The following is a 15262-nucleotide window of genomic DNA, read 5'->3' as shown; positions in this document are numbered from 1 at the left end:
ACTAATTCAACAGGGCTATAAACAGTTTTTGGCTGACAAATATAAGGATAGACATTAAGTCGGGGTCTAAAAAAGAAGAAGGGGCTAGGATGTTAGAGGGAAAGGGGGACAAGAAACAAGAAAGTGAGAACAAAAATAAGAGAATGTATGATTATAAAAGACGCATGTGATGGATGTCATTTTTCAAATTTAGGTACCCTTCCCTTTTCCTCTCCACTTAGTACATTAATTTGCTCACATGATATTCCTCACTGTCTTGTATTGTTCCCTTGCATCTTTGCCCCCAAGCCATATGCAAGACTGTGCAAGTGGCGCAACAATAACCATGTCAAGACACAACTTTTTTTCTTTTACATTATGTCATAATGATATATAAATTTTCACACTTGGTAGTCTCTTGTATAAAATTTTGTTTGCTTTTTCCTTTCAGAGTACGCTGCAAGTCCTCAACATTGCTGGAAATAACTTGGATAGCATTAGAGACATTGAATGCTTACGCAACTTGTATCAGTTACATGCAAATGACAATTTACTGACAGACATGAAGGAGCTTGCTCATGTTATTGGAGGCATGTTTAAGTTGTGGAGGTTAGACCTTATGGGAAATCCCCTCTGTCACAAGGCAAAATACAGAGACAGGGTCATTGTAATGGCCAAAAATCTCGGTAAGTCCCTGAGTCTAAATATATCGTTTATACAAGATTATTTTTCGCCCATGCTATTTTCGCTGTTTTACACTTGCAAACAATTTTGACCCATTTTAAATTCACCCAGTCACAGTTCTGTTCAAGAAATTGTACTATTTTCTTTGAAATTGCCCCATTTAAAATTTGCCCACCTGAGAGAGGGCAATTTAGTGGGCAAAAATAAAATGAGGTCGAAAGTTTCCCTGTGTACAGTATACAAGTCAATACATGCACATACAAAAATACTGATGATTATAATTTTACTGTATTTACCAGAAGTCCTAGATGGAAAAGAAATAAGTGAAACCTCCAGACAATTCCTACACAGCTGGCACGATGCCAGGGAGGTGCAGAAAAAGCGTAGAGAGGAAAACATGAGGAAGGGGAGTGGAGAATTCGGAGATGGTGAGTTGGAAAATTAATTCCTCTCAGCTTACTCTTACCCTGAAATTCACTTACAAAATATCCCTTGGCATCTTCTTAGGCCTTTCACCAGAGCTAAAAAAAACCTCAAATGTTTTACATCACAGGATGGTTAAATTTTATACAGAAGAAGTCTCTACTTATTTATTAAATTATTGGATAGACAGAGCTGAATGAAACTCTAGGTTGAGTTTTCTCTAAGTTTTTGTACATGTAATATGTAAAAGTGCTATATTCAGTGATGATAGTTTAAGAACTGAAATTGTAATTTGTTATAGGTGCCCTTTTACGGGAGTTACCACCTGTTAAGGATTATCCTCGCCTCCCAAGCAAGATTCCCGGATACATGATGCCTGGTAAGTTCAACAGTTGGATTATTCCTGCATTTTCTTGTATGAATGCATTGCATGAAGTTGTTTATTGCTGAATGAATGTCCATAATATGTCCACCTATATTTACAGATAATAGTCTGAAACAGGTATCCCTTTATGCTTGTGGCTAGTCAAAACATATATTACCCAGTCTTCCCAACCTATACCTGTCTTATCTTGCATGTTAGGAAATAGTTTAATGGAATAAATAATGCTCTCAGTACAAATATATTATATATTAGCCAGATTTAGTGGAAAAAATGAAAATGACAACTTGAATATACATGTATTACAATTTAAAAATGCATGATAAATGATAGTAAAAATTCCTTGATAGTTTTGACTTTCAGTGGGCATTGCATGCTTGCATCACATCAAACTGTCAAGCAGTACATCTTGGATTAGATATAGTGTCTTGCAAATAGCAACTGGAAATGTCAAAGAATACAATTTTCTACATTTGATGAATAGACCTGGCTTATATTAATCTCATTGTCCACAACACTTGAAAGTCCAAACTATCAAGTTAAGTTGTTTTAATAATGATATTCAGGTTAATTGTTGTCCCATACAGTGCAGTGAAGTGACAACCTAACATTCAGACCAAACAGGGCTCTCTGCTGAAGTGGGCGATGTAAAAATCAAATTCCAATGGGAAATTCATACTATTTTTTCTCATGATTGGAATCTTACTAAAAGTAGTACTTTATTCAGAGGGGTTGAAATCAAAGAAACCATTCTTTAATGTTTTTATGACGGGAGACTGGAGAGTTTCTAAATGGAGCATCTAGTCAGGGTCCACACTTGTCTATGATTGCAATGGGCCAATGAAAAGCCCGTAGTGTTCTCAATACAGAATAGATATATACACTCACCCTCCCCCTCCACCACTAAATGGAGTCATTTAATTTTTTTTCTGATAGTGCTATTAATATAAAATGTACTGATTGTTTTTCTTGATAAATGGATTTTATATTTATTGATTTTCCTATTTCCCAAAAGTATGCCACATTTCTCAATTTCAACTACCTCCTGGTCCTCAAAATTGCCAATTTTTGACTTCATGTTACAATTTCCCCCCTAATTTCTTAAGCGATGGCCATTAAATCTGAGAAGTGAGAGCCCTGTCAGCTATTCTTCACAATTAAAAAAAAATAATGTCACAATCACTTGTTCATACATTAAATACATGAAGTCCATCACCTTATTTGTTTTATTGTGAAAAATCACAATTAACAAGACTTAAGCATGACTGAGAATGACTGGATCAACTGCTGCACTTAATCAACCTTAAAATTCTAATGCTTATTCTTTAGAGAAACTTAAATGACATATGTATGGAGCAGGCAAAGAGATAAAAATCAGATTAATTAAAAAAAACAAGTATAAGTTGTATGCCACTTGATTCTTCAGAGGAATAATATACTTTGGCTGTCTATAGAAACATTATTATTCCTCAAAGGAATGGACTTTGGTTGTCTAAACATCATTGCTCTACATAGGAATGGACTTTGGTTGTCTTAACATTATTGCACACATAGGAATGTACTTTGGTTGTCTTAACATCATTGCTCTACATAGTAATGTACTTTGGTTGTCTTAACATCATTGCTCTACATAGTAATGTACTTTGGTTGTCTTAACATCAATGCTCTACATAGTAATGTACTTTGGTTGTCAAAACATTATTGCTCTACATAAGAATGTACTTTGGTTGTCTTAACATTACTGCACACTTTGGTTGTCTAAACTTGTCTTAACATTATTGCACGCATAGGAATGTACTTGTCAAAACATCATTGCTCTACATAGGAATGTACTTTGGTTGTCTTAACATTATTGCACACATAGGAATGTACTTTGGTTGTCTTAACATTATTGCACACATAGGAATGTACTTTGGTTGTCTAAACATTATTGCACACATAGGAATGTACTTTGGTTGTCAAAACATCATTGCTCTATATAGAGATATACTTTGATTGTCTAAACATTATTGCACACATAGTAATGTACTTTGGTTGTCTAAAGATTATTGTTCCACATAGGAATGTACTTTGATTGTCTAAACAGGTAGAAAATAATGTGAAATTGTTAAATCACCACTTTATTTCGTTTCGTGCACTTGAAAAGTAAACTTTTGAAATTTTGGCAAAACTTTTGTGACCCTGTACACTAATTACTGGAAGAAGGAAAAATTAAAAGACACTGAAAGTACATACATGGAGTTTCATGTAATTAGTCATGTAAATCACTCGGAACTTGAGTCGAAAAAAGTAACCTGCATGTGAGTACCCTCTCCATGATTTATATACTTGATATTAGAGTTATTAAGGTGAAATATTCTTGTTGAAGTAAAATTAGTACATTGCTTTCAGGACTTATGATGAAAGGTGAGACTTGCATGTAAACTGTAGTAATTGCATTAGGTAGACTTTAATAATTTCTGTAGTAGTTTGTGAAAAGATGTTATTTCTTACTTTTTATGGATTTTATAGAAGTTATAAATAAGTTAGTCTATTTAGAAAATGATATTTTTAACTTTTTAGCTTACCTGAGCTGAAGGCTCAAGTGAGCTTTTCTGATAAGAATTTGTCAGTTGTCTGCCACAAACTACATTTTCATTAACCTCTCCAGAACCACAGGTCCGGTTTCAACCAAACTTGGCAAAAAGTATGTTTTGGTAAAGGGGATTCAATTTTCTTCAAATGAAGGTCCACTTCCTCTTCCTGAGGGAGATAATTAAGAAATAATTTGGTGGTATCCGTTAAAAATCTTCTCCCCCAGAACTATCATAACGGGCCAGAAAAGTTTAAACTTATTTGAAACCTTTTTTACATACTGTAGATTCAAGCTTTTTCAAATCAAGACCCTATGGTATAAGTAGGGGTCACAATAGAGGATAAAAGATTTACATTATAATACATAGATAAAAAAAATCTTTAACAATATTCTTTTCAAGAACAACAAAGCCATGTTATTAGTTAATTAATATAAAAGCATTAATCAGATAAAGTAGATTAAAGTTAGTTCAAATCTTGACTCCTTGGGTTTGGTAGGGGCAACAATAGAAGATGAAATTTTTATGTAGAAATTAATATACATAGAAAATCGTTAAAAATTTTCTTTTCAACAGCAGCAAAGTCAGCTTGTGTAGTCTAATTGATATGAAAGCATTCCTCATCTAGTGTAGATTTAGGTTTGTTCAAATCATGACCACAATACCAAATCAAATTTTTACATAGAATTTATATATAAGAAAAGTATCTTGAAAATTCTTCTTCTTTGACTTTAGAATAGCAAAGTCTTGTGCAGTCATATTAATAATGAAAGCAATATCCTCTGGTATTGTAGATTAAGGTTTGTTCAAATCATGACCCCAGGGTGAAGGTGGGTGAAGGTTGGGTCACAATGGGGTATCAAAGTTTAACATAGGAACATGTAGGGAAAAAAAATTTCAAGGAAAGCAATGTCTTCTGTAGTCATATTGTTTTAGAAGCATTGTCAGGTTAAGTAGAATTAGGTTTGTCCAAATCATGACCCTGGAGATAGGTTAGGGCCCTAATAGGGGATCAAAATTTAACATAGAAGTAACAATTCTTCTCAAGAACATCAATCTCTGGCAGTCTTAAAAATTCAGAAGCATCCCCAGAGTAATTTTGAATGTGCTCCAGTCCTGTCCCTGGTGGTAGGGCAATTAAGGCCTAAAAAAAGATCTAGCCAAAGTGCTCAGGTGAACAATGTGGCCCATGGGCCTTTTGTTTCATTTGATTATTAGTAAATTATGTCTTACTATGGTTTACATTTATGAATTCACACTATACTGTAGTATATTCTAATGAAGAATACAGTTGTACCATCATTTCGGTAGTGAAGCTAAATTATCATCTGATCGGTTGTGTAGTATGTGGAAAAATAACATGACATACAAGGGTGATTGTACTCATATATTTACTTATCCTTTTTAATGTAATAATCTTTTTTTTTAAACTTTATGTTTATGTGTAGATTAACTTAAACTAAAAACTGTGGATGTGTTTGTGCTCTTCTCTTAAAAGCAAGGTTTCTGAAATTGAAATTAGTCCTCTAAACATTGTCTTCATATATTAAATTACTGCTGAACAGCTAAAAAAAAATTTTAATGTTGATCAAAAAGTCCATGAGTTATACTTTAAATATTATATGTTTAAATGAATTTATGAATTAATAGCCGTGTATTTCACCATTTAAGTACCATATTTTTAGCTCTACTGGTCAGAGACCAGAAATGATTATGCAATAGTAAATCATCTGTCATTCACTTGTCTATCTGTCTGTCTGTCAACAATTTTTCAAAACGCTACTCCTCCTACAGTTTTGGTGTGATTTCAGTATAACTTTTCTCACAAGTAGACACTTAAGATATGCATAATTCTGTGTATCTCTTTCTGATTTTGATGAAGTGAAGCCATGGTTACTTAATTCTAACATTCTTCTAAATGGCTACACCTCCTACAGTTTGAACCTGATTGCAATAATAAGTTTGGCTACAAAAATAGACTAAATCAAGAATCATTATTCTATTTACTGCTGTCTCAATTCAGACAGTCAAGTCCAAGTGCTAGTACAAACCAGTAGAGCTACAGTCTCGTCGGAGACTTTTGGTCTATTTTGGAGATTTATGGATTCACTCAAATTATGAAAATAAATCATTTCAAGCATTTTTCATGTACAGTCAAACTTGTATTTTATTTCAAGGTTTACCCAGGAAGCAATTTGACGAAATTCTTGCAAGAACCAACAGCAACCTTGCCGAGGACTCTTCCCAGAAACATTCCGCCTCTATGAAGACTCGAAGTGGGATCTTGCGATCCAAGTAAGTATATTTCATGTATCATATATTCATGCAGTTATTCAAGAAATAAAACTCATGATTTGTCAAGTGATTCACATTTTTAATCGAAAAAATGTAGTCCAGGAAAGTGAAAATTATTTTAAATTTTGAAATAAGTTAAACATTGCATGTAGTGAACTACAGTGTTTCTTTCATGTAGTCTGCACAAAACAATTTGGAATTTAAAAGAAAACAACCAAACAAACTTTGTTTTATCATCAGTTATAAATGCACTGTATTTCACAGCACTATACAAATATCAGGTAGTTGATCAAGTCTTTGCTATAAATTTGTTACGTGGCTTATTATTTTTGAAGTATTTTTTTATTTATAAGCATGGAGTTTAATGAAGTTTTCTGTTACTATATACACACATCAAATTAATTTTTGCAGAAAGTTCATTGATTCAAGTTTACATGTTATATGCTTTAAGAAGTAAATAGATTATTGAGGGTTAATATGATATACTTATTTCACTTTCTATGGTTTATAATTATACAGAGGAAATTGTAATGCATATACAGATGAAATCTGAAGTTACATTCATTTGTTTTATTGCTAATGGAGTGACAGATGCCAGACATGTATTGTTTTATTCAATAGTTTTAGACTAAGTTTTATATTACAAATGTACAAGAATTATGAATAATATACTAGGATTTCAAACCATTTTGTAGATCTATGATATCGAGTGAATACAGGAAATTGGGGCTCCACAAGTCTATAAAATTTATGCAATCCACAAAAATTGGGCCCCATTAAATTTGATTATTTCACAGTATTTCCAACTTCTTCTTTTGTACAAATAAAATGCCTATACATGGACCTCTCTGAAATGATGAAGAGAGATGTGTTGGAAAGTCAGTATAATTGAAAGATGTTTAGTTTTTCAAGAACACTGGGTGAAAGTGAGGGAATGCATGTATGTGTATAAAGGAACCTATATTGTAAATTTCTAGACTCCGCTGAAAGATATTATGCATGATATTTGGAAGCTTTCAATGTGGAAATCTTGATGAAATTGTCAAATATAACTAATAATTAGTAATAATTCAAAGTTTTCACTGAATTGTCAACTAACACTTAATGTTATACATGTAATATACAGTATCACACGAAAATAAGTGAAATACATTTTTAAGAACATGAATTCTCAAACAGTATGACCATGACAGTTCCTTTACCACGTTTGACTCGTGACATCAATATGTTTGTTGTAGAACTCTAGTGATTGAGTGAGATTGGAGGTATAGTATAGATGCTGTTGCTATGCCACCACATATTACGTGACAAATCACTGCCAATCTGTGTACCTAACAGGTCAACCTGTCTAACTGTGTTGTCAAATCCACCATTGTATTTTGAAGTCCATTTCATATATTATGCAGAGTATATTCTTTTAAATTTGTTTAAAATATCTTGCCTTTTTATATAGAGTGCATGTGTCCTGATATTTTAAAAGACAATTATTTCTAATATTTATGTTCTCTAACAGGCTTATCTATTATATAAATTATGTATTTAATTTTAGCCAGTGTTTTAAATATTAGTTTCCAAAATATGATGATACTTGTATATTCTAAGAAAAGATCTAAATTTTTTAACATATTGTTATTTAAGACTTTTTCAGAACTTTCTTAACTTGATACTGTTCCCTGTGTTCAAACTGAACCCAGCTAATTGTTTTGGACAGTTAGACTGAACCCAACTATTTGTTTCGGACATTTAGACTGAACCCAACTAATTGTTTCGGACAGTTAGTCAGAACTTAGCTAATTGTTTTGTACAGTTAGTCACCAGATCATTTTTTTTTTTGATGTTAGAAACATTTTTAAATTAATTAAGCTCTAGCTGTGTCATATAAAAATGAACTTTGAGGTAAATTTTACTGTACCCTAAATTGTAAAAGGAGAAGCAATGTAATGCTTGAATTAGCTGATATTAAAATAATTTTGGGGTATAATGTTAAGCAAGAAAGTTTATCTCCAAACCAAGTGATATTATACAGAATTTATACACTTAATTTAGAAAAAAAAATGTATTTGTGCAACATGGTTGCCTCTGTATGGCAGCTTTTGGCAAACGTTAAGTTTCTAAAATACAAGTCAAACTCAAAGTTCAAGGTCAAGAGTTTAAAAATAATACCCAAAGATGGGAATTGTCTGATTATACATGTGAAATATGAAAGATGAAAGCTCAAGCACAAATAATATGCCAGTCAATGCCAAGATCAAGGTCATAGAGTCAAACTGAAGGTACCCAGGGGAATGCCTCATCATAAGAAAATTAAAGCCAGCAACTATTTAAAGTTATGGCCAATAATACATGTATCCAGCATAGCATTTGAACAGTTATCAGTATGACTTTCTTTTTTCACAGGTGTATTATTTTTGACTAGACCAATTTTGATCTTGACCTTGGCATTTGACCTACTTTTGAAAAAAATGACCCTGCATGGTCATAACTTTTGAACAGCTGTTGCTAGGGTTTTTATATCCCATTGGTATATTTCTTGTGACAAAACATTACCCAGGGTACCATTAATGTAGACTTTTTGACCATGGCCTTGAATGAATACCAGATATATTCATTGAGACAAGTCCTCTCTTTGGGTTACAGCATTTTTTTTTATCTTTTGACCTTGACCTTGGAGTTTTACTTGCATTTAAGAAAATATAATCTTTGTCATATTAGCTACCATATGGATGCATCAATGTTGAACAAACAAATCTTGTTGTTTTACTTAAAAGTTCCAATTTTTAGGTCACCTGAGTCAACTGAAAAACAGATAGCAATAGGTCACCTGAGTTTAAACCTATTGCTATCTGTTTTTGTCATGTCGTGCGGTGTGCATATTTAAACATTTTCAGCTTCTTCTCTGAAACCACTGCACCAATTTCAACCAATTTTGGCATATAGCATCTATGGGTGAATGGGAACAAAAATTGTGAATTTCGGGTTACTAAAATTTCTTTAAAAATCTTCTTCTTTACTCCCGGACATCAAGCAGTCAAACTGTTGATATTTGTAATCAGCATTGAGTCCTCTATTGTGAAATTCATGGCCCCAGGGTCAGGGGTTCTGGTGTTAGGGCGGGGCTCTATTGATTATATAGTGAAAATGCATTATTTCTTTGAAAATCTTCTTCTCTGTTCCTGAGTATTAAATAAACTAATTAAGTACATAGTTATGATGAGCAAGAGTGGCTCAATACATAACTTATGAATTTTATGGCCCCAGGGTGAGGGGTTCTGGTGTTAGGGCGGGGCTCTATTGATTATATGGTGAAAATGCATTATTTCTTTGAAAATCTTCTTCTCTGCTCCTGAGTATTAAATAAACTAATTAAGTACCTTGTTATGATAACCAAGAGTGGCTCTACCAAAATTGTGAATTTTATGGCCCCAGGGTCAGGGGTTCTGGTGTTAGGGCAGGGCTCTATTTATTATAAAGTGAAAATGCATTAAATCTTTGAAAGTATTCTTCTCTGCTCCTAGGTTTTAAATAAACTAACTAAGTACATAGTTATGATGAGCAAGAGTGCCTCTACCAAAATTATGAATTTTATGGCCCCAGGGTCAGGAGTTCTGGTGTTAGGGCGGGGCTCTATTGATTATATAGTGAAAATGCATTAAATCTATGAAAATCTTTTTCTCTACTCCTGGGTAATAAGCAGATGAACTATTTACATTGTTATGATGAGCTTTTCTTCCAGAATTGTGAATTTTAAGGCCCCTGGGTCAGGGATATAAAAATGGGGAGGGAGGGGGCTCTACTTGTATACTGAAAATGAATTGTTTGAATTCTGCTCCTTGGTATTAATCAAACATTTTTGATAAGCAAGTGTGCCTTTTCAAAAATTGTGCAAGGTGTAGACCTAGGGTCAATGTGTGGTATCTTGATTATTGCTTATTACTGATTAGTTGACAAAGTTATCGGTATTAAGTAAACAAACTAAACAATTGCTAAGTGCATAGTTATGATTAGCAATGGTGCAAAATTGTGAATGCCATAGCATCTAGCTTAAAACATGAACCAAATTCAATCATTTGAAAGTTGTTGCATGATGCTCAGGTGACCTATAAGGCCCATGGGCCTCTTGTAAAACAATGCAATATCCATTGAGAAACCATATGATTCCCTCAAATCTGAAACGTATTAAACTGCATATTTTAAATGGGTACTGTTGTCTCTGGCAGTGAAAAGGTCAGGGTTTCTGCAGAGGCTTCAACTTGGAATAACTTATGGGTCTAGCTTCATCATGCCATGGCATGAATAGGACATATAGTGTTTGTCATGTCCATCAACTTTTGTTCAACAAAGATTAAAAAAAAAAGAATCCTTGTCACCATGCTGGCTTAAGAAATGATTTTTATATTTATGCATATAATTTTTCAGTGTCAATTTTAGCATGTCATAATAATTTTATTTAAACACTTCAATATGTTTCACAGAGTTTGTTGTACACTTTCAGACTGCCTGATATTTTTGGCACATCATTAAGTATTTCACTAAGAAGGGGTTCATTCAGTTATGACCTGGGAGCAGTGTCAAGCAGAAAAGGTTACAACTGTGCAGTGCAGTTTTAACTTCCCAAATAACCCTTTTGTTTTGCCAAAGGCATAATCTTTATTATAACAAGAAGCATTCTAATAGGATTTAGAGTTGAACCAGCATGCATTATTTTTAAAATAGGCATGTTAAGGTCATAAAATTTAATTTCTAAAATTCAGTTTGCCTCAGTATGACTAATAGTAATTCCCTATTCCAGCTCTCTGAGGATATGGGACAGGTACAAGTAAAAATTCAATAAGAAAAATATATACAAAGTGGAAAATTCCAGAAGAAAGAAATAAATACATGTACATATTACATATTTACTAAACTGTTCCATTGAATTGATCCTGACAAAAACAATTTCCACTTTGTATTGTCTTGCTTCCTGCAAATGTCATAAGTTCTGATCTTTTTCAAAAAGGGAAGGTCCTCTTGGATATGGCCGATCATGCACTTGTTTGATACGTATTGGGGATACATATTACACCAGTGGTAAAACGTGTGTTGCTTTTTCGGGAGATATTTGGGTAGGACTTTGAGCTGCAATTTTCACTACATTCTAATACAGATGTCTTTTTGTAAAACTATTTAATTCTTAAGTTGTTTTCCTTCTTAGCCAGATTACAAACTAATTCCAAATATTTCAGTAATTGTATATCCCCTGCAAACAAAGATATGTATAATATTGTTCATCTGCCTGTCAGCATAATATCTTTTCAATAAAGAAACATTGAAAGCCTATACTTGATTATTTGGATATATGCTATGACCTTTACTTAAAGTCATTTTGCAAGTGCAAGGTCAATAGCAATTTTACAAGTTCAAGGTCAATACCAGAAACCTCTTATCCATAACTTTGTAAGAGGTAGGGTGAAAGAATTTAATCATTGCAGGAGGAGGGGCTCATCTCTTTGATAACATATTCCAAACATGAACAGGTTTTTGGGGAGTATCATACATATTTTAAATGAAAGTAACAATATAACTACAACAGATAAAATTGCTTTCTTAATTTTTGTGAAACTAATTGTCATAATCTAAATTTCCTTGTGGTAACATGTATGGAAAATTGCTGCTCAATGTCCCAGCATCTTCTCGGGGTTTCCATGAAAATTTGGTTTTAAGGAGAGCTCTTTGGAATGCAGATCTTTTTCCCAGATATTTGTTTTTTATACATATTTTGAATCAGCTTTTTAATTTATATTTTGAATGCATATTTGGTGTGTTTATTTTTTGATTTTACGTAATTTTTTTTGTTGAATGTGAATTGTTCTCCATGGTAAGTTTAACAAACACTTACACCAATTAATACACTGTACATATAAACCACTGCTGAATGTGTACAGTGTTGGCTTTTTGTTGTGTGACATATGATTTAAAAACTATATTGCATTCTCTGTGTGCTGTCAGATTTTATTTGAATTGAAATCGTATGTGAAGGATGTTGTACAAGTTTACCTTAGATGGTATATTAGGTCATTTGCTGTAAGTACTAGTTAAGGTAAACATTTGCTGTGTCATCAAAAGCAAATGTTAGCAAGTAAATAGGTAGGGTAACATGAAGAATTGAAAACAGATATATCACTCATAAAAGTATTTATAACATAAGAAAATAGGGACTGAATGATAAACAACTTAATTGGAATCAATTGGATTCAATTTCTATATATAATTTTCAGAGATCCATCATAATTAAATAAGAATTTGAGTTTAAATTAAAGAATTTGTAGTTTATTTGAGGATTAGTCCTGAGTAGTTTAAATACAGTTTTTATTTGCCAAAGATATTGACATTTTTTTTGCATGAATGTCCTTGTCAGCTCGTTTAGATTCACCAAATATTTGAACTGATAAAGACTTAAAATTTTCGCTGTCATCTTTCTTGTAATTGCTTTTCTTGTGAAGATTTAAAATGCATTAAAAAGGGGAAAAAAGTCACTATTCATGGATTAATTTTTTTTTTTTTTGAAATGTTGTCCGAGTTTCTAGCATTATTTATACAATTTTGTTCTCTTATTGCAGGCCTTCAGAGGGTATTTCCCCTTTCTCGCTCAATGACAAGATTGCCTCAGCACCTGCCGGACGCCGGAGGAGGCAACCGCTTACTATGAGTTTTGAATTTGGAAATCTTGATCAGAGTCACCACATTCAGAGAAATGACATCATCAACCCCTCATAAACCTTTATTACACTGGTCACCCCGCGGGATTTTGCCAGTTACACTGTACATGTACCGTCCACTAGAGTTATGTTTTTTTGTGTTCAGCTTCAACTCTACTCTAACTTAATTGATGGACTACTGTTTATACATAGAAACAATTTTTATTGAATAATGATACTAATATGTTTGTGAATTTTGCTCAAAATGTTATTGTTCAGAATTCTAGCCTAGTTTGATGAAACATTTTCCTGCTTTCATTAGATATTCTTTGTAATCGTGATATTTCCATATAGAGAACATGCTTCCATTTGCCTCTGTAGTTGTTGAGGAGGTATATAATGTTGAATGGGCTTGGTAACCCTAAGTTCCATTAATATATTCAGATGATGTGACTAACATTTTAGTTAAATTTGGGGTATTTATTTTACTACATGTATTTTGAAAGCATCAGTATTAGAATATTAAACTATTTCATAATTAAACCTTTATGCACTGTGTTTACAGACACTTGGCATTGTCTCATGTTTTTACATTTTTATTGTTTATTGCATGTTGATGAAACTTCAGCTAATTGTTGTGTTTTATAGTTTTGAGCATACAATAATTAGAGTTGTGTATTTAATACTGTGTTAAATAACACTGATAATCACTTCTGATTCAACTTTGATGAAGCCTTTTCTGTGATGCACATGCTTTCTTTTTGTTTTTTGGATCTGATTAATGTCTGTTTGTTTGTACATGCACTGTAAGTATATTAAATTTTCTTTTTTGAGTCATGCATACAAAGTAAATTAATTGATTCTTTGTTGTAATATATGTGGCATAGCATTATCTTTTTTATTTGTGACATGTACAGTATTTAAAGTGCTACTTGGACAAGGTCCAAATGAGTTTTCATGCATATGTTTCTGTCAGACAAAGTATTTTATTTATTATTGACTTTTTCCATCTTTTTTTCTTGGTCACCGATAAATGTTCATGTCAGGGCCAATGAAACATTTTTTTTCTTTTTATTAAATTTAATTTTTGAATTGTCCATTTGAAATGTGTATGCTGCAGATCAGGAATGTAAACTTTTTGCACTGATTATTTTTGCCCAAATGCATTTAGAATTTAAAGCAGTCTGCCCATATTTAGGTTCGACTAATGGCAAATTTTTGTTTTGGGAAACTGTCTTAACTGTGGCCAAATTTTGATAATATTTTGAACAATGATTACTTATATTTACCCGGTATATTTAAATATGCAAAATGAAAGTGCATAAATATAAAATACTGAAAAAAAAACTGTCAAGTGCCCATTATGCATGTTTATCTCTCCTTTGTGTCTAACGTACAAAGGGGGAGGGGGCTTTAATTAACATAATTAATGTTAATTAATGTTAATTAACAGATTAACATCGAAATCTGCCTCATGTATTTCAAATGAAACATTGTTTTTAGCACAAACTGTGAAGTTAAACATTTCTTGTTAACTTCATTATTATATGGTTTGCTGGAATGTAACTTTCAGCCTACAACAATTAGAAATTTATTAAATGGCTACTGTTAACACAATTTCTACCAACAAAAAATTGCATTTAGTATAATTTAGATCATAAATTCTACCCTTGCTAGCTGTATTTAACCTTTTGCAAGCTAGATGTACACATTTGGCTAGATAAGGGATCAAAACTTGCATTGATATGGCTTTTAATGTACAGAACTGCATTTGGTCAAACAAGCTCTTTCTTGACCATTCTCTGTGATGAAGAATTAATGTTGAATATTATAATGCATCTTTGTATATTGTTGTGTTGTCAATTAAGTCAGACAACTTCTGAAATTGTAAAACTGAATATTGCTGTGTCAAAAATTGTTGCATATGTAATAAAAGAACTATTTCTGTACAAAAAAGAAATTAAATTTTTTATTTTGATTTTAAGTAGTTATAAATTTAATATACAGCAGGTTCTCACTCCATGGAACCTGATCCCACATTTTGAGCTGGGTTGCTTTAAATCTGTAATCTCCATAATTCATACAGTTAACATGCTCATAGGGACAGCTAATTTTGATTTTGTATAAGCATGATTCATTATATCCAATAAGTTAATAAATTCTAAACCTACAGATACTTAGGAAAATTCTATTCCCCAGAGTATACAAATGTAGCAGTGTAGGCCTACTATAATATTCTGCATTTTTAGCAG

General features: G+C 32.5%; 1 protein-coding gene across 1 annotated transcript; it reads left to right on the top strand.

Annotated features, from left to right (window-relative positions):
- Positions 1-430: 430 nt before the first annotated feature.
- Positions 431-14856, top strand: LOC134272769 (protein phosphatase 1 regulatory subunit 42-like; the record flags this gene model as incomplete). Its single annotated transcript, XM_062754951.1, has 6 exons — positions 431-665; positions 963-1091; positions 1388-1465; positions 6219-6336; positions 6601-6617; positions 12933-14856. Coding segments are annotated over 6 exons (666 nt in total), but the record flags the coding sequence as incomplete, so codon positions are not given.
- Positions 14857-15262: the final 406 nt, after the last annotated feature.

Source organism: Saccostrea cucullata, unplaced genomic scaffold, assembly GCF_032062105.1.
Source record: "Saccostrea cucullata isolate Sc308-1 unplaced genomic scaffold, CSIRO_AGI_Scuc_v1 ctg8001, whole genome shotgun sequence".
In the NCBI taxonomy this organism is placed as follows: Eukaryota; Metazoa; Mollusca; class Bivalvia; order Ostreida; family Ostreidae; genus Saccostrea; species Saccostrea cuccullata.
This window is presented reverse-complemented; position numbering and strand designations above follow the sequence as displayed.